We start from the raw sequence: 17156 nt of genomic DNA, 5'->3' as shown, positions 1-17156 counted from the left end.
CTGACCTCAGCGGACATGGAGGCGACACACGTCCGAGTAGCAGCCCAAAACCAATGAGCTCTAGCGCCCGACTTTGCCCACGGCAGTCAGCCAGCCACTAGAAGAAGGCTCTTGGAGAAATGGAAAAATGCAAAACTGCCACAACGTATATTTAAGTAGGCCCGTTCTAAGAAGAGAAGAGATGGCGCGTCGTCTCCCTCCTCTCCCCGCGGGGCCCCAAGCCGCTGAGGTGGAAGGAAGCCCGGGTCATCTCACGTGCATCCCACCAGGCAGAAGGAACATGGAGATAGCAGACAAAGGTACCAAGTTTCTGTCCATGAGTGCACTAGCATACGCAAAACAAGCCCACACTCGATGATAGAGTAGAACCACAGAAATCATCTGGGCTTAAAGAGAAGAAAGGGACCTGGATAGGAAATCCACTCTCGCGCGCACCCTTGTCGCCAAAAATCCTACTCACCATGGCGTCCTGAATCGCATTCTGACGTGTCCGACTGCGTTGCCATACCATTAAACGGTGACCAGAAAACCCGTGCGCATCCAAAGGATTGCCCGCCATCTACCATGCAAAAGGACGCATTTGAACATGACTTCTGTGCCGGACGTGTTGCCTCCAGTCGTCTCCAACGCGCCCCGGCTCTCCGTCCCACGCCGCCCCATCATTTCATCATGCGCTTAGCAGCATCCACCGGCAGAGCCCGACTGGACTCCTTGGCCCTGGCCGATCGGGACCGTGGGCTTGTTGTTCACCGTGGTCGTGCCCATGCGCTCCTTGATTTGCCTGGCCATGGTCAAAAAGGCTTGCTCGACGTTGGAAGCGTTCTTGGCCGACGTCTCGAGGAAGGGGATGCCGAGGCTGTCGGCGAATTCCTGCCATCTCCTGTCAGCACCGCCGGCGTCAACGGTTTTTCATGCAAGCCGTCGTGTTACCTTCGCAACAGTGTACTCCACGACCTTCTTGTCCGCCATATCTGACTTGTTGCCGACAAGCAGCTTGTTCACACCCTCGGTAGCGTAGCGGTCAATCTCTTGCAGCCACTGCTTGACGTTGTTGAAGCTGTCCATGTCGGTAACATCGTAGACGACGCAAATGCCGTGGGCTCCGCGGTAGTAAGAAGAGGTGATGGTACGGAAACGCTCCTGGCCGGCAGTATCCCACTGTGCACAATAATTAGACCGACGTTCTGGGTCCAGAAACCGTTACGTACAATCTGGAGCTTGACGGTCTTGCCGTCGAGTTCGATGGTCCTAATCTTCTGTTGGGTCGTCAGCCTCCGCAGCCAGGCCCGTCGGCGGCACCGCAACGTACAAAGTCAACGCCGATGGTCGAGATGTAGCTCTCGGTGTATGTGTCATCCGCGAATCTGAGAAGCAAGCAAGATTTGCCGACACCGGAGTCTCCGATGAGCAGCAGCTTGAAGAGGTAGTCGTATCTGGTGGCGGAGCGTGGTTAGCGGGCGACTGTTGGTCTGGGCATCCGAGGGGCTCTCCAACGAGAGCCCCGGCATCCGCGTCGTTCAGAAAATGAGGGCTCGACTCTGCGGAGGGAGTGCGTTAGCGGGCGGCACGATGGTCCAAGTCGAAAACGAGAGGTGCGGCCGTGGGCGACAAAGGCGCAGCGCGGCGGAGATAGCGTGGGGATACGTACTACTCAGGGTTCATGGCGGCGGTTTGCGGAGGAGAAAACGGGGGAAATGGAGAAGTGAAGGAGAGGTAGGTCCTGAAAAAGCCGCAGGCTATGTGGGAAAGAAGGTGAGGTAGTGTAGGCTGCCAAGGGGAGCGTCGTGGGCGTGGAGCTAGATGTCGCGGGCTCGTGAGGTAAAGGGCACCGGGCTAGGAGGGAGACCTGAGAGCGAGCGAGGTTGGCCCACGTGACTCCCTTACCACTTCGACCCGACCCGGATGCTTCCAGTCCCAGCCAGCGACGAACATGCGGTGGGTTTCAGCGCGCCGCGCGCCAACTTTTTTGTTTCAAAGGACCTAAATTCATTCACTACCCAACCTCGTGCCCTGCGCCCGCCCACGGGACCATGACGCTGCCATGTCGGCGTGACTTCGCTCGTCAGTCGTCATCAGGTACCTGCGAGGCTGCCAAGCAAGGCACATGTGCTTTTTGTTGACCAGATACCTGTTGAGAGATGAGTGTATCTTGATTGCGGGCGCTTTCTATCATGAATCGGCCGCCATTATGGTACAATGAACGCTCCTCTACAGGGTAATCGACCGTAACTGGAAAAAAAGATGAAAAGGCCTGCCCAGGCACATTTAGACCCATAACACCGTGCAGTAAGCTCTTTTTAGGTCCGCCTTGGACGCTTATCCACAAATCACCTGTCCTGCTGCTGCTCCTGCTGCTGCTGCTCCATCTGTAAACGCCTCTCACATGAGCTTGTCAAACATAGGAATCAACGTCTGGGCCAGCCAGAAGGAGAAGACCAGCTTCGGTCCGGTCATCAGCAGCTTGGGCGTGAGTCCCTTGAAGAAGGCAGTAGGTCCCTCGTGCTTCATCATGTTGGAAATAATCCTGAATCCACTCTCGGGGTTCTCGAAGTTGCGGTTCTGAATGCGGGTCTTGATGACGTCCAGAGGGGCAGAGACAACGAGCGAAGCAGTGGCACCAGCGATCGATGCGACGAAGTTCTGGGTCCAGGTAGCCTTGTTGTAGTCCTTGAGCTTGAACATGTACTCCTTTGCGAATGCAGAACCACCGAAGAGCTATTGCGGATTGTCAGTGCTCTTCATTCCTTTGTAGTCATGTGGAAAATCCTCTTACAGCAAACGAGCCAGGAGCGTTACGGGCAGCAGTCCAGCCCCAGCCTCTGTAGAGACCAAAGCCCTCGTCGGCGACAATACGGAAGAGACCACGGCCCCTGAAAGCCTCAGGGTTGGTCTGACGCTTGATCTTCAAAACGTCAAGCGGAAGAAGGACGATCTCACCAATGCCGACCAAACTGTTCTCCGTCAGCCACTGCCGAAAATTCTCTGTGCCTGGTCGACTACTCACCTGCCAGCGGTGGCGTGCATGATGGCCTTGCCGGTACCCTTGCCAAAAGCGCTGTCGAAAGAGTCGCCGTAGTGCTTGGCCAGGAAGTCCTTTGCAAAGGGCTGACCACCGTACTTGTACACTCTTTGCAGGATCTAGAGCACATCAGCATTTTGCTGAACCACGAAAAATCCTCCACATACCTTGTAGGCAGCGGCATATCCGAGACCAGGGAACAGCGAGAAGAAGCGGGACGGGACCGAGGCGGCGGCCTTGTCCTTGAAGACGACGGAGTTCAACTGCGCAACGGAGGAGATCTGGGACGCAATTCTTAGCGGATGTGGGCTCGACTGTGCGATTGCGGCGACAAACCTTGCCTTGGTTGCTCATCAACCTCTTGGCGGTGGTGTCGACCTAGTCCGAGACGTCAACATAATCGGTCGCAAAACGGACACGAGGCCATGTGCTTACGGGGTGGAAGATGGCGAGCTCAGCGATACCAGCGGTACCTACGACAGTCAATTGGGCGCTCTTTGAGGGTGATGGTGGTGGATTTACCAGCTCCAGTAAATCTGGCGATGGATGATTCCTTCTTGGTGTCCTTGGACGCGCCGGCGCCAGCAGCAGCAATGGGAGACATTTTGAACCGAAAACGTGTGGAAGCAGATGCGCGAGGGAAAGGACGGAGGGAGCGAGCAGCGCAGGATATGAAGGACGAGGTGGGTGGATAGGTCGATATCGGCGGTCGTGACACTTTTTTTCGGAGAGCTCGCTCGAGTCGCGCAAGGGTGCTTTGCGAAAGGCCATCGCGGTCTCGCGAGCTCCGATGACCCGCCGCTGTGCCTCACCACGCCCAATTCGACCTGCTAATATGTCACTTATTTGGGGCATTAATGGCTAATGTATAAGCATGTTGATTACTTCTAGCACTATTTGTGCATGTCACCTGTAGCGATTTGCCTGCTCCAAAGAAACAGATTCTGACCATGTCTCCACGCCTTGACATTTCCCCGTGTGGTGAGCCGATCCATGCCATTGTTTACTGCTGCAAAACACAACGAATTTCCCCAGTCCCACATGGCCATAGGCGAAGAGGCATTACTCAGAATAGATGGAGACGCCTGGACATGGGAACTTTGTGAGGACTCTAACAGTACCTAGCCTCTCTCCTTTGGTACAACATGCCTGAAAATCTCAACACTGGGAGGCTATTTCGTAGACATTGAAGCCGATTGGGAAGATTCTTTTGTTCCTTCGATAGGATGCCTGCAGAGTGCCAAACAAGTAGATGTCTAGGACTGACTCCAGGTGCATTTGCATGTTTGGGTCGTTTGCCTTGACAGACAGACGACAGACAGCCCCGTCGCGCCTTCCGATTCCGGGTCCAAGCGCAACGCCGGCGCTAGTGCTGCGATTGCCGTGGTGATTGGTTGGCGAACGTCGTCGCGCTTGCGGTTCAGGTTGCACGCTCTCTCAAAGTTTCCCATACCATCAACCACCACCCTCACTTCCCCACACCTCTCTAACAACAATCGCTCGCAACCCCGACTCTACCTCTCCCAATCACAACCGACCCATTCAACAATCAACAACCCAAACCACGCGTCCTTGGTCAAGATGAGCGCGCAAAACGAAACCACCAACACCGCTGGCGAGGCCACGACCACCGTCGACAAGGGCAAGGGCAAGGCTACCGAGCCCGCCACCGACGACGTCAGCATGGGTGAGGACGAGGACAGCTCTGAAGAGGAGTCTGGCGCAGAGGAGCCCGTAAGTGAAGCCCATTAGCCCCACCTCAACCTCAAATGGAATGACGAAGCTAACTGCTGCCCAGGCCGCTGAGCGTACGCGCCCAACCCCAAAGCACATTCAGACTTGGTCATAACTAACACTGCTGCAGCCGAGGAGGCGGACGAGGACAACATGGAGGAGATTGACCCGCAGAACATCATCGACGGCGGCAGGCGCACGCGCGGCAAGACGATCGACTTCACCAAGGCCAACGAGGAGGCTGGCAACATGGAGGACTACGACGAGGACGAGGATGATGACTTTGAGGACCCGGACGACTCCATGCAGCAGTAGAGGTGCGTCACCTGGCCAACCGCGGACAATTTGAGCAACTGGGGCACGGACTAACGGGCTTATCGCAGGGCATCCGCCGTCGACTCGTCCCTGCAAACAAAACATTGCGTATGATGATTGAATTTTCTGGATGCGTTCGGCGATTAGCCCCGCAGATTCTGGAGCAGGTTGCGAGCGAGCACTGGGCGCGAAAAAGCATTGGCTTAGGTTCGGGGTTGTCTGCTTCTATAGCGCGCGCTTCCCTAGGATAGGCTGAAGTCAAGGACACGAGGACGATTTTGATGATCCAATTGGCATAAACCCGGGGATAGATACCCATTGGCATGACGAATACAATTGAATTCCATACTACACAAAGTCTTGACTCTGCCAACAATCTTGAGAGTGTCGAGATTTTCTGATCAAGTGCGCTTGCGCTGATCTACACCATCCTCAGATGTACACACGGCCAATGTAGTTAGTGCGCCACGACATTTCATCTCGGTCCTGACAAACAGGAACATTTCAGGTGCAACATCTCAGTGATGACGCAAGACGTGCCCTCCGCAGGCCAGCTTCAGTCCTGGCGCACAAGGAGGTAGAAAGCTAAGGATCATTCGTATGCTCAACGAAAATCAGACAGAAGCATTTTTTGGATTCTGGTACCATGTAGGACAGTGGCATGGAATAGGTACGCGGTCACGTTGCGAAGTACCTAGACCATCCTCATCCACATATTGAAGTGCCTTGCAAGATACACAGTCTCAAAGTTCTAGTTACGTCGCGTCGTTCAACTCCCCACTGAAGCTATATTAGATGGTGTAGGACTGAGACGGTATCATTGTTAATATGTTTGCATACAGCTTAAACGTTAAGAAAAAAGCAGTTGAGACATCTCCGCCTTTAACTCCTTACACCTTAGCATCTTGTTGCTATCGTTGAGATCGTAATGTTCTGAATTTTAAGGTCTACATCCGAGCATTTTTTCTCCCGCATACCCAGGACCTACCATGTAGATGCCGTGACTTCTGAATTTGGGAGTGGAGAAACTATTCTTCAAGTTGCCTTTTGTAAGGGTCTTAAGATGGTGCCAATTGACTCAATATTCGTAGCAACAGTGATCCCAAGCGCTTCTCGTGAAGTAATCGGTTTGACAGTGGTAAAAGTGGTTGTCGTAAATCTCATCTTGCCCACGCTGTGGGCTTTTCGGCTTGAAACCTTTGACCGCAGGTGTCTCGACGATGCATGTGAGACCAACGGCTCTGCAAGCAAGTAGTAAGCCTTACGTTCGTTGACTTACTTGTGTTTGAACCGTCGGGATGATTGCCTGGAGAATGACTTGTCGATTCCAAAGATTCTTGGTGCTAGGGATAAATCTCAAGTCCTCTCAGGTCTGTTGAAAGGACGAGCTCAATTTTTGGATCGCGAGCCGGGAGCTATAACAGCGTAGGAATTATGGGAGTCGATATTTCAAAGGTGTTGTCGAAAGAATAAACAATATTCGATACACGAAAAGGAGAAAGTGTAGCGAGCTTTGCGAGTACTTCAATAATTCGACTCATGTGGTGTGGTAGAGCGGCAGAGACGTCCATTATTATTAGCATTCCACCACCACCACACTGGCCGAGGAGAAGTCAATTCCTCATCTTCCCTGCAGGAGCTCACCTTGCAATCTACCCTCACAGCAAACAGGGCTGCCATGGTTCTGGGGACACCCGGCAGCAAAAGGACAACAGCTCGGTCGTCGCGACGGGCCTTGGCGAGCACCGCAGGCAGAAATGCTTCAGGCCACCAGATGTGTGAAGCTTGACGGCCAGGCGTCTTGGCGTCGGAACGGTGTCGATCCGGGAATTGCTTCTTTGAGTTGACGGTGTGGGGAGCAGTCAACGGCGAAGACAGAAGCTTTCTTGCAACGGCTCCAGAAGCGCCTTGGGAGACACAGAAGTACGACAAGACTCGGTGGATGAAACTGAAAACGAGAAGTAGAGTTGGGGGGTATGGGGTAGGTTGGCGATGTTTCTCGGAGGCGTGCAGCGCATCCCGGCGGCGATGTGGGATCTGCGCATCCATCCATGGAGTGCATGGGTGGGTGCTGGTTCCTCGCAGGGTCATGAGCAGTTGGCATGGCGGGTGGGAGGTGGAAATGAAGGTCTCTTCGCGCCAGTTTGCGCCATGATCAATAGCTTGGGTCGTTTGGCCCACGAGATCGCGAGAGGGAGACAGCGCAAGTAGCTGGTATTGAGAAAGGAAGCGGTTGTACCCGATGGTACCGTCACAAGCAAGTCCAGAGACCAGGACTTTGGGAAGGATAGACGCGCGCCTGGTGGTAGTCGGGTTTCATGCCGCAGAGAGGGAAGGTGTCGAGGCAGGTGGTGCCGGGTAGGGATTGGGGAGTAGATGCGAAGGAGCACCTTGTCTGGACGAAAGTTTGCGGATGTTGGACTTGGGCTTCGGGAGAGGACTACCGCCGCGGAGACTTGAGTTGGTGGTGGTCGCGCATGACCAGCAACGATGGAGGACAGCGGCATCGGCGGGTGTTGAGGGCGTCCGTAATGTTCCGGAGCGACATCGGACATTCGGTATGCGGAGGAGAAACGTGGGGGAGCAAATGATTGAGTCATGGATTTGCAAGAGTGGATGTCGACCAGTGCTCGGATGCTGTGCTGACGATGCTGGCGCTGCAATTGGCTGGGGGGTAGACGTCGCTCCAACGTCTGCGGATGCATCAGTCTGTCAATCTGTCAATGTGGAGAAGACCAACGGTGGTCGATAAGACATTTGATGGGCAGATGACGAAGAAGAATTACATGCCAGCCTGGCAGGGACTGTGGATGATTTGCAGGCACGGCGCCCTCCGACCAATGACACGACGGCTATAACGCACACTGGGGGCCACAGCCAGCATCCCCAGCGCCAGCATCCCATCCAATCCTCCCTCACTTCTGCAGGGAACGACGGGGAACACAGGCCGAGGCGACGCCAAAGAAAAAAAAAAGCCAGAGCAGCAGAAAGAGGCCGGCGGGCCGCGACATGATACAGCCAGCACTCTCTCTGTAGTATCCATGATATGTCCTGATGTATCCGTAGCTTAGCTCGCTCGGGCCCCCCTCGTCCAATGGCAGCCGCCTAGATGCTAAGCGTTTTGTCCTCTTCTCCACCAACTGCTCGCCTTCATAAACTCTCCCCGTCTCCCAGCACTCTCCCTCTTGACGCTCTTTGCTCTCGCTGCACCATCCACCGCCCCTACCGTCATCCCATCATCCTCACCGTCCTAGGTAAGCCACCCGCGCCACATCAATCCCTCGTCCGTCTTCCTTTGCCGCCTTGGGCTAGTCGTCCCCAAGGCCCTGTGATTCGCCCAAGCCCTTATCGCGACGCCTCGGCCCAAAAAACACCACCCTCCACTACCACCACTACCACCACCACGACACCGTCCGCCGAAGATCCTGCGTCATCCATCCTCTTCTTCTCACTGGCTCGACTTCGCCGCCGGCCCATTGCCGTCATTGCCGCTTGTCTCTGCTCCTCGCCGTTTCCCAAGCTCTTCACCTCCGCCACTCCCACACCGCCGCCAGAAAAGCACAAAGGAATTTCAGTTGACAAACCCTTCTTTTTTCAGGCGGCACCACCATCGAGCAGTCCAATCTTCGCACCCACCAAACGACATTACCTCTGCCGTCACCCACCTGAGCGCAGTCATTCGGCATCCAGCCGAAGCTATGGGTCGGGTTACGTTCACAGAGGACACAAAGCAATGTACCACTGAGTTCGAGGAAGAGTATCCTTCAGTGAGCGTATACAATTACCAAAACGACGAGGAAAACAAGTCATGGGCTGGCGCACTGCCTAAGAAGCAGGGTCTCTACGACCCTGAGCTGGAGAAAGATGCGTGTGGTGTAGGCTTTGCTGCGTAAGTGGTTCCTGAACATTGCCACCATCCTCTTGACTAACTGTCGTGTAGCCAGATCAAGGGTATTGCAAGCCACAAGATTGTCAGCGATGGTAAACTCCGCATTCTTCAATGCCAATGGGTCGTGAGCTAATGCAGTTGCTTTTCCAGCCCGCAACCTTCTGTGCAACATGACCCACCGTGGTGCGGTCGGCTCAGACGCCAGAGACGGCGACGGTGCCGGTGTCATGACCTCGATCCCTCACAAGTTCTTCGTCAAGAACTTTGAGCGTGAGCAGGGCATCAAGCTCCCTCCACAGGGACAGTATGCCGCGGGCAACTTGTTCTTCAAGCCGGACACGGAGATATTGAAGGAGACGATTGCCACGTTCGAGGAAGTTGCCGACTCTCTTGGGCTGCGCGTTCTTGGTTGGCGCGAGGTTCCCAAGGACTCTTCGCTGCTGGGTCCGGCGGCGCTCTCCCGTGAGCCCATTATTCTGCAGCCGTTCGTTGTTGCGAGGGATGCATATGGTCCGGGAAATGCGCCAAAGGAGACGTACTCGGACGAGTTTGACGAGGCTTACTTCGAGAGGCAGCTCTATGTGCTGCGCAAGAGGGCGACGCACGTTATTGGTCTGCACAATTGGTTTTACCTTTGCTCTTTGAGCAACAAGAACATCGTCTACAAGGGTCAGCTTGCACCTGTGCAAGTCTACGAATATTACCACGATTTAGTCAATGTTGACTACGAGGGTCACTTTGCCCTCGTGCACTCTCGTTTTTCGACGAACACTTTCCCCAGTTGGGACCGTGCCCAGCCTCTCAGGTGGGCCGCTCACAACGGTGAGATCAACACCCTACGAGGAAACAAGAATTGGATGAGGGCCCGCGAAGGTAACCTCAAGTCCGACCTCTTCGGTGACGAGCTGGAGCTGCTCTTCCCCATCATCGAGGATGGTGGCTCAGACTCGGCGGCGTTTGACAACGTGCTCGAGCTCCTTGTCATCAACGGTGTCCTCTCGCTTCCTGAAGCTGTGATGCTGATGGTACCCGAGGCATGGCAAGGTAACCGGGCAATGGACCCTGCAAAGCAGGCATTCTACGAATGGGCTGGCTGCATGATGGAGCCCTGGGACGGCCCTGCGCTCTTTACCTTCGCCGACGGCAGATACTGCGGTGCCAACCTTGACCGCAATGGTCTGCGCCCATGCCGCTTCTACGTCACAGACGACGACCGCATCATCTGTGCCTCGGAGGTCGGTACCATCAGCATTGACCCGGAGCGCGTAGTCCAAAAAGGCCGTCTTCAGCCTGGTAGGATGCTGCTCGTCGACACTGTCGCTGGAAGGATTGTGGACGATTCGGAGCTCAAGGCCACCGTCGCCAACCGACGGGACTTCCGCAGCTGGATCGACAAGCACCTGATTACCATGGATGGCGTCTACAACACGCTGGCGCAAAAGGGAATCGACCTCTCCCACGCCATCACCGAGGCACGGGTGCAGGAGGACCCACGTCTTAGGGCTTTTGGATATTCCCTTGAGCAGGTCTCCCTCCTCCTTGGGCCCATGGCGGCGGATTCGAAGGAAGCTCTTGGATCGATGGGCAACGATGCCCCGCTGGCTTGTCTTGCGCAGCAGCCCCGTCTCCTGTACGAGTATTTCCGCCAGCTCTTCGCGCAAGTCACCAACCCTCCCATTGACCCTATCCGCGAGGCCATCGTCATGTCTCTGGAGTGCTATGTTGGACCTCAAGGCAACCTGCTGGAGATGAACGAAACGCAAGCTCACAGACTGCTGCTTCCGTCGCCGATTCTGTCCATCGAAGAGTTCAATGCCCTCAAGAACATCAACGCCGTCCACACGAACTGGTCTTCGCAGATCATTGACATTACGTTCCCCAAGAAGGATGGCGTCCAGGGTTACATGGACGCGCTCGACCGGATCTGTGACGCAGCTACCGAAGGCATCGAGGCTGGCAAGAGTATCTTGATCCTCTCTGATCGCAACGTGTCCGAGGACCGTGTGCCGGTATCCGCCTTGCTCGCCACCGGTATGGTCCACCACCACCTTGTCAAAAACCGTTGGCGCTCTCAAGCCGCTCTCATTGTCGAGACGGGTGAGGCTCGCGAGGTTCATCACATGTGTGTTCTCGTCGGCTACGGTGCTGATGGCATCTGCCCATACCTCGCAATCGAATGCATTTTGAAGATGCACCGGGAGAAGCTTATCCGCAAGAAAATGGAGCCTAAGCAGCTCATCGACAACTACAAGCACTCTTGCGACGGTGGTATCCTCAAAGTCATGAGCAAAATGGGTATCTCGACCTTGCAGAGCTACAAGGGTGCCCAAATCTTCGAAGCTCTCGGAATCGACGACGCCGTGGTTGACCGATGCTTCACTGGCACTGCCAGCCGCATCAAGGGTATGACTTTCGAGCTCATCGCTCAGGACGCTTTTGCTCTCCACGACAAGGGCTTCCCAAGCCGGGCCATTGTGGAAGTCCCTGGTCTCGCCGAGACTGGTGAATACCACTGGAGAGACGGCGGTGAACCTCATGTCAACGATCCTACGGCCATTGCCAACATCCAGGATGCTGTCAGGACAAAGAACGATAAGTCTTACGAGGCGTACTCTCGGACCGAGTACGAGCGCATCAAGGATTGCACGCTTCGCGGTTTGCTGGACTTCAACTTTGACGAATGCAATTCAGTGCCCATAGAGCAAGTCGAGCCATGGACTGAGATTGTTAGGCGTTGCGTGACTGGCGCCATGTCCTACGGTTCCATCTCCATGGAGTCTCATTCCACCCTGGCTGTGGCTATGAATCGCCTGGGAGGCAAGTCAAACACTGGCGAGGGTGGAGAGGATGCAGAGCGCAGCCTGCGCATGGACAACGGGGACACGATGAGGTCCGCCATCAAGCAAGTTGCCTCTGGTCGTTTCGGCGTTACGAGTGCTTACCTGGCGGATGCCGATGAGCTTCAAATCAAGATGGCCCAGGGTGCGAAGCCCGGTGAGGGTGGTGAGCTGCCCGGTCACAAGGTGTCTGGCCCCATTGCGAAAACTCGCCACTCGACCCCGGGTGTCGGTCTGATTTCGCCGCCTCCTCATCACGATATTTACTCGATTGAGGATCTTAAGCAACTCATCTACGACCTCAAGTGCTCGAACCCGCGCTCTCGCGTGTCTGTCAAGCTCGTGTCCGAGACGGGTGTTGGTATCGTCGCATCTGGAGTCGCGAAGGCCAAGGCTGACCACATTCTGATTTCTGGTCACGACGGTGGTACTGGTGCTTCTCGCTGGACCGGTATCAAATACGCTGGTCTTCCTTGGGAGCTTGGTCTGGCCGAGACTCACCAGACATTGGTCTTGAACGACCTTCGTGGTCGTGTCATTGTGCAGACTGACGGCCAAATCCGCACCGGACGCGACATGGCTATCGCCACGCTGCTCGGAGCCGAGGAGTGGGGTTTCGCGACCACGCCGCTAATTGCCATGGGCTGCATTATGATGAGGAAGTGCCGTGAGTATTTCCTGAGGAAACGAGAAGAGTGCTGGACTGACAGTGAATAGACTTGAACACTTGCCCGGTTGGCATTGCAACTCAGGACCCTGAGCTCAGGAAGAAGTTCCAGGGTACACCGGAGCACGTCATCAACTTCTTCTACTACGTTGCCAATGAGCTGCGTGCCATTATGGCCAAGCTTGGTTTCCGCACCATCAACGAGATGGTGGGCCGCTGCGAAGTGCTCAGGCTCCGTGACGACTTGCGCACTCCGAAGACCGAGAACATTGACCTGTCGCTCATCTTGACTCCAGCACACACCCTTCGTCCTGGTGTCGCCACCTACAACGTCCGCAAGCAAGACCACAGGCTCCACGTCCGCCTAGACAATAAACTCATCGCCGAGTCGGAGCTTGCTCTTGAAAAGGGACTCCCTACTCGCATCGAGTGCGATATTGTCAACACCGATCGCGCGCTTGGCGCCTCGCTATCCTACCAAGTCAGCAAGAGATATGGTGAGGCCGGTCTTCCCCAAGACACCATTCACGCCACCATCAAGGGCTCGGCAGGCCAGTCTTTCGGCGCATACCTTGCCCCCGGTGTGACGCTCGAGCTTGAAGGTGACGCCAATGACTACGTCGGAAAGGGCCTGTCTGGTGGTCGCCTCATCGTTTACCCTCCGCGCTCCGCCGTTTTCAAGGCTGAGGAGAACGTTCTGATTGGCAACGTCTGTCTGTATGGAGCCACGCGCGGAACGTGCTTCTTCCGTGGTGTCGCCGCTGAGCGTTTCGCGGTCCGCAACTCGGGTGTCACCGCCGTCGTCGAGGGTGTTGGTGACCACGGTTGCGAGTACATGACGGGAGGACGCGTCCTCATTCTTGGTCCTACGGGACGTAACTTTGCTGCCGGTATGTCGGGTGGCATTGCCTACGTTCTTGACATGTACCACGACTTCGAGAGCAAAGTCAACCAGGAAATGGTTGAGATTTCCGGTGTCGAAGAACCCACCGAGATCGCCTTTCTTCGCGGACTCATTGAAGACCACCACCATTACACCGGCTCGGAGCTGGCTGCTCGCATCCTGCTCGACTTTACCCGTGCTCTTCCCCGCTTCGTCAAGGTCTTGCCTACTGACTACAAGCGTGTCCTTTTGGAGGAGGCTGCAAAGGCCGAGGAGGCCAAGAAGCAGCAGTATCCTCTCCCCATACTTCCCGGCAACCCTGTCCGCACCGCTCATGAGGACAGCAGGAAGAAGCAGGATGATAAGGACAAGAAGAAGAGCGACCTTCTCGACATCGAGGAGAGCATTGGAGATGCGAAGGCTGAGAAGAAGCGGTCGGCTCTTGTTCTTGACAAGACCCGTGGCTTCATGAAGTACCAGCGCCGCGCTGAAAAATACCGCAACCCCAAGACCCGCACCCGTGACTGGCAGGAGTTGTCCAACCGTCTCAGCGAGGACGAGCTCAAGTATCAGACCGCTCGCTGCATGGACTGTGGTGTTCCCTTCTGTCAGTCTGATACTGGCTGCCCGATCAGCAACATCATCCCCAAGTGGAACGAATTGGTCTTGTAAGTTTCAGCCCAACCAGCTGTTCCTGAATATCCTGCTAACTCTTGATGCTATTGCAGCCAAAACCAGTGGCAAGACGCTCTCAAGCGCCTGTTGATGACCAACAACTTCCCCGAATTCACTGGCCGCGTCTGCCCGGCTCCTTGCGAGGGTGCCTGCGTGCTCGGTATCAACGAGGACCCCGTTGGTATCAAGTCTGTCGAGTGCGCCATCATCGACCGCGGTTTTGAAATGGGATGGATGGTTCCCAACCCGCCCAAGGTCCGCAGTGGCAAACAGGTTGCCATCATTGGCTCCGGACCTGCTGGTCTTGCTGCTGCAGACCAGCTCAACAGGGCTGGCCACACCGTTACCGTTTATGAGCGGGCTGATCGCGTTGGTGGCTTGCTCATGTATGGAATTCCCAACATGAAGCTCGACAAGAAGGTTGTCCAGCGGCGTGTTGACTTCATGGCCGCCGAAGGCATCAACTTCGTCACGGGAGTCGCCGTTGGTGAAGGTGATGTTTCCCTCGGTTCGCTGCGGGCTAGCAATGACGCTGTGGTCCTTGCCACTGGCTCCACGGTCGGTCGCGACTTGCCCATCCCCGGACGTAACCTCGAAGGCGTTCACTTCGCCATGGAGTTCCTTCACAAGAACACCAAGTCTTTGCTGGATTCCAATCTCGCTGACGGCTCGTACATCTCGGCCAAGGACAAACATGTCGTCGTCATCGGTGGTGGTGACACTGGAAACGACTGCATTGGCACCTCGGTGCGTCACGGTGCCAAATCCGTTGTCAACTTCGAGCTGCTGCCTCAGCCTCCACCAGAGCGCGCCAACGACAACCCCTGGCCTCAGTGGCCTCGTATCTACCGTGTCGACTACGGCCACTCCGAGGTCAAGACTCACATGGGCAGAGACCCGCGCGAGTACTGCGTCATGTCCAAGGAATTTATTGACGACGGCAACGGCAAGGTCAAGGGCATCAACACGGTCCGCGTCGAGTGGACCAAGAGTGCCACTGGTGGCTGGGACATGAAGCAGGTCGAGGGTAGTGAGCAATTCTTCCCAGCCGATCTCGTCTTGCTCTCGATGGGTTTCCTGGGCCCGGAGGCTCGTGTCCTGGGAGAAGACATTGAGAAGGACGCTCGCAAGAACGTCAAGACGTCCCCTGGACACTACAATACCAGTGTTCCCGGTGTCTTCGCTGCGGGTGACTGCCGCCGCGGCCAGTCGCTGATCGTCTGGGGCATCAACGAGGGTCGCATGTGCGCTCGCGACGTGGACACGTTCCTGACCGGCGTCGGCACCCAGCTGCCCGTCACCGGCGGCATCGTCAAGCGCCCTCCGTACGAACTGCTGGGCAAAGGCGAGATTGCTCCAAAGGAGCTCATCACGGCCTCGGCCTAAGTAAACGGTCGACCGCTCTCTCGAACTTGACGAACTTTTAGCGAGCGCGCCTTGGACTTGAACGATTCTACTTTACGATACCCTGCAGAACCTCCTCCTTTTTTCTCTTCTCTTTTCAGAATCTTGATAATTGTACAGCGACGGTAAATGGATGGTCTGCTTTGGTTGCGCTGCTTTGCTTTGCTCCTTGGCTCTTTGCTTTCGATCGAATTCGTCTGCTGCGTTTGGGACAGAAAACTGGATGGGCGACAAGAAGAGGTGAATTGAAAAAACTTTTTACAAATGTCGGTCTTCTCTTTTACTCCGCGCGCAACCAAAAATGGGAAGATGACAGTGAATTGAATTGAATTGGATTGGCCGTGGAGCGAAATCCTGGATCTCGAAGCGCCGGAATCGGAGCTGGGGTAGCGGGAGCGATGCGATCGTCGGGATTGGTTTGCGGAGAGAGCAGGCCCGAGGGTCAACACTTCAACATGACCGAATGGGCGGGTAAGGCGGTGGAGGCGTCTATTCTTCTTCGTCGTCTACCTCATTCACAGTACAAAAGAGCCGAGAACCTACTAGCGCCGGTTGCCCTACAAAAGGAAAAAGATCCCTTCTTCCTAACTCCTATGTATCAATTGAGCGCTTGTCGTGTACCTAGTTCCAGTTCTATTTATTCTCTACCCGTACGTCCTTTTGTCTGTTGGTCTTGTTCTATGCGGAATCAATTGCAACCTTTTCAGTGCCTCCGTTCTTTACTTCGAGGCCTGGCGTTACTTGCGTTCCTCTAGTGTACTTCAATTCTACCATGACACTGTCTATATATGCTTAGAGATACTCCAGGTGCTGATCTTGTGCTTTGGCTCCCGTTTTAAGCACTACGATACCCTTTTGCAGAATCCGTGGTCTTGGTTTATTTACCTGCTCTCCTCCCGACTTCTCCATTGCCTATTTTGCGTGCAAGCCAATGGCAAATTATTGTTCAACATAGCTCTGCTGGGCCGTTCAAATTGCTGCTGTCGTTGTAGAGGACGAAAGAAGAGTCAACTTCAAGACGAGGTGCCAATGTCGCTTGGCCCAAAGCCGCTGTTCGCAAACTTGTCGGATTGGAGCATCAGAGCATCTTACTGTCAATAGACTGGACGTCTAAGCTCGGGGAATAGCTACGGCAAACGGGGACCATTCAAGCACTCTGGCCCCGCCTTGGCATTGTCATTTCGTTGGCGAGCGCTGTCGTCTTGTTGTTTCCCCGTCTTCTAACTTGCATCACATATTCAAGTCTCGCGTTGTTTCCCGGACGGCGAAGGGTGAATCCAAGGTGCGATGTGTCATGATGCTCATTGGCATGAGTGCCAGGAATGGAAGGCGGTGTCGTGATCCGGAAATTGGCCTCGTTTGTTTGGAATGCGTGTAATAAGAAAGGATTCAAGCTCGCATGGGGGGCAATCGTCAAATGACGACAAAATAAACCCCCCTTCTTTATGTGCTCAACTGACAGCATGAAATCAGAGAGACATGGGCGTCTTTAGATGCAGTGTTTGCAATGTTTCAACTTTTTATTACTTTTGTGCCTGTTTCTATGTTTGGGTAAGTGATGCAAGTCTCACGAGATTGGCGTCTCCCTCCCCCTCCCTGTGCTCCTTGCGCCCTTCCTTGGTTGACCTGTCCATCCGTCCAACGCTCGGTCCGTCGTTCCTTTCTATACCGAAAACGGACCTGGACGTGTCGGCTGACCGCTTCGTGGAAGCAAACAGAAACGTGTCCTGTGA

General features: G+C 55.0%; 5 protein-coding genes across 5 annotated transcripts; 2 read left to right on the top strand and 3 right to left on the bottom strand.

Moving 5' to 3' along the window:
* Window positions 1-516: 516 nt before the first annotated feature.
* Window positions 517-1938, bottom strand: BKA78DRAFT_130888 (small GTP-binding protein). The gene is made up of 5 exons (XM_066882585.1): window positions 1652-1938; window positions 1310-1433; window positions 1209-1256; window positions 931-1158; window positions 517-870 (listed from the first exon to the last, which is right to left on the bottom strand). The coding sequence occupies exons 1-5, from the start codon at window positions 1660-1662 to the stop codon at window positions 676-678; spliced, it is 606 nt and encodes a 201-aa protein (XP_066744094.1). The 5' UTR covers window positions 1663-1938; the 3' UTR covers window positions 517-675.
* Window positions 1939-1963: 25 nt separating this feature from the next.
* Window positions 1964-3763, bottom strand: BKA78DRAFT_313668 (solute carrier protein). Its single transcript, XM_066888411.1, has 7 exons — window positions 3542-3763; window positions 3455-3492; window positions 3356-3397; window positions 3187-3300; window positions 3005-3138; window positions 2774-2951; window positions 1964-2715 (listed from the first exon to the last, which is right to left on the bottom strand). The coding sequence occupies exons 1-7, from the start codon at window positions 3621-3623 to the stop codon at window positions 2380-2382; spliced, it is 924 nt and encodes a 307-aa protein (XP_066744093.1). The 5' UTR covers window positions 3624-3763; the 3' UTR covers window positions 1964-2379.
* A 705-nt stretch (window positions 3764-4468) lies between these two features.
* BKA78DRAFT_313664 (histone chaperone domain CHZ-domain-containing protein) lies at window positions 4469-5552 on the top strand. The gene is made up of 3 exons (XM_066888410.1): window positions 4469-4753; window positions 4818-5070; window positions 5137-5552. Exon 2 carries the CDS (start codon window positions 4907-4909, stop codon window positions 5066-5068), a length of 162 nt encoding a protein of 53 aa, XP_066744092.1. The 5' UTR covers window positions 4469-4753; window positions 4818-4906; the 3' UTR covers window positions 5069-5070; window positions 5137-5552.
* Window positions 5553-5832: 280 nt separating this feature from the next.
* On the bottom strand, window positions 5833-8079 carry BKA78DRAFT_343484 (uncharacterized protein; the record flags this gene model as incomplete). The annotated part of the gene is made up of 6 exons (XM_066890425.1): window positions 5833-6309; window positions 6348-6411; window positions 6556-6666; window positions 6713-7279; window positions 7318-7777; window positions 7988-8079. 6 exons carry the CDS (start codon window positions 8077-8079, stop codon window positions 6104-6106), a joined length of 1500 nt encoding a protein of 499 aa, XP_066744091.1. The 3' UTR covers window positions 5833-6103.
* Window positions 8080-8983: 904 nt separating this feature from the next.
* Window positions 8984-15613, top strand: BKA78DRAFT_130856 (uncharacterized protein). Its single transcript, XM_066882584.1, has 4 exons — window positions 8984-9049; window positions 9108-12461; window positions 12512-14012; window positions 14073-15613. The coding sequence occupies exons 2-4, from the start codon at window positions 9128-9130 to the stop codon at window positions 15403-15405; spliced, it is 6168 nt and encodes a 2055-aa protein (XP_066744090.1). The 5' UTR covers window positions 8984-9049; window positions 9108-9127; the 3' UTR covers window positions 15406-15613.
* The last annotated feature ends 1543 nt before the right edge of the window (window positions 15614-17156 follow it).

The sequence above is a fragment of the Phyllosticta capitalensis genome, assembly GCF_038381095.1.
Source record: "Phyllosticta capitalensis strain CBS 128856 chromosome Unknown BKA78scaffold_5, whole genome shotgun sequence".
Taxonomy (NCBI): domain Eukaryota; kingdom Fungi; phylum Ascomycota; class Dothideomycetes; order Botryosphaeriales; family Phyllostictaceae; genus Phyllosticta; species Phyllosticta capitalensis.
This window is presented reverse-complemented; position numbering and strand designations above follow the sequence as displayed.

Excerpts from the sequence above, each read along its gene's own strand:
- BKA78DRAFT_130888 (XM_066882585.1), bottom strand. Across the intron at positions 1,257-1,309 it reads CGACCATCGGCGTTGACTTT|AAGATTAGGACCATCGAACT; the intron begins GTACGTTGCGGT and ends ACGACCCAACAG. Across the intron at positions 1,159-1,208 it reads AGACCGTCAAGCTCCAGATT|TGGGATACTGCCGGCCAGGA; the intron begins GTACGTAACGGT and ends TATTGTGCACAG.
- BKA78DRAFT_313668 (XM_066888411.1), bottom strand. The coding sequence starts at position 3,623 with ATGTCTCCCATTGCTGCTGCTGGCGCCGGCGCGTCCAAGGACACCAAG. Across the intron at positions 3,493-3,541 it reads CGCCAGATTTACTGGAGCTG|GTACCGCTGGTATCGCTGAG; the intron begins GTAAATCCACCA and ends TGACTGTCGTAG. Across the intron at positions 3,398-3,454 it reads AGCTCGCCATCTTCCACCCC|GTCGACACCACCGCCAAGAG; the intron begins GTAAGCACATGG and ends GTCTCGGACTAG.
- BKA78DRAFT_313664 (XM_066888410.1), top strand. The coding sequence starts at position 4,907 with ATGGAGGAGATTGACCCGCAGAACATCATCGACGGCGGCAGGCGCACG.
- BKA78DRAFT_130856 (XM_066882584.1), top strand. The coding sequence starts at position 9,128 with ATGACCCACCGTGGTGCGGTCGGCTCAGACGCCAGAGACGGCGACGGT. Across the intron at positions 12,462-12,511 it reads CATTATGATGAGGAAGTGCC|ACTTGAACACTTGCCCGGTT; the intron begins GTGAGTATTTCC and ends GACAGTGAATAG. Across the intron at positions 14,013-14,072 it reads AAGTGGAACGAATTGGTCTT|CCAAAACCAGTGGCAAGACG; the intron begins GTAAGTTTCAGC and ends ATGCTATTGCAG.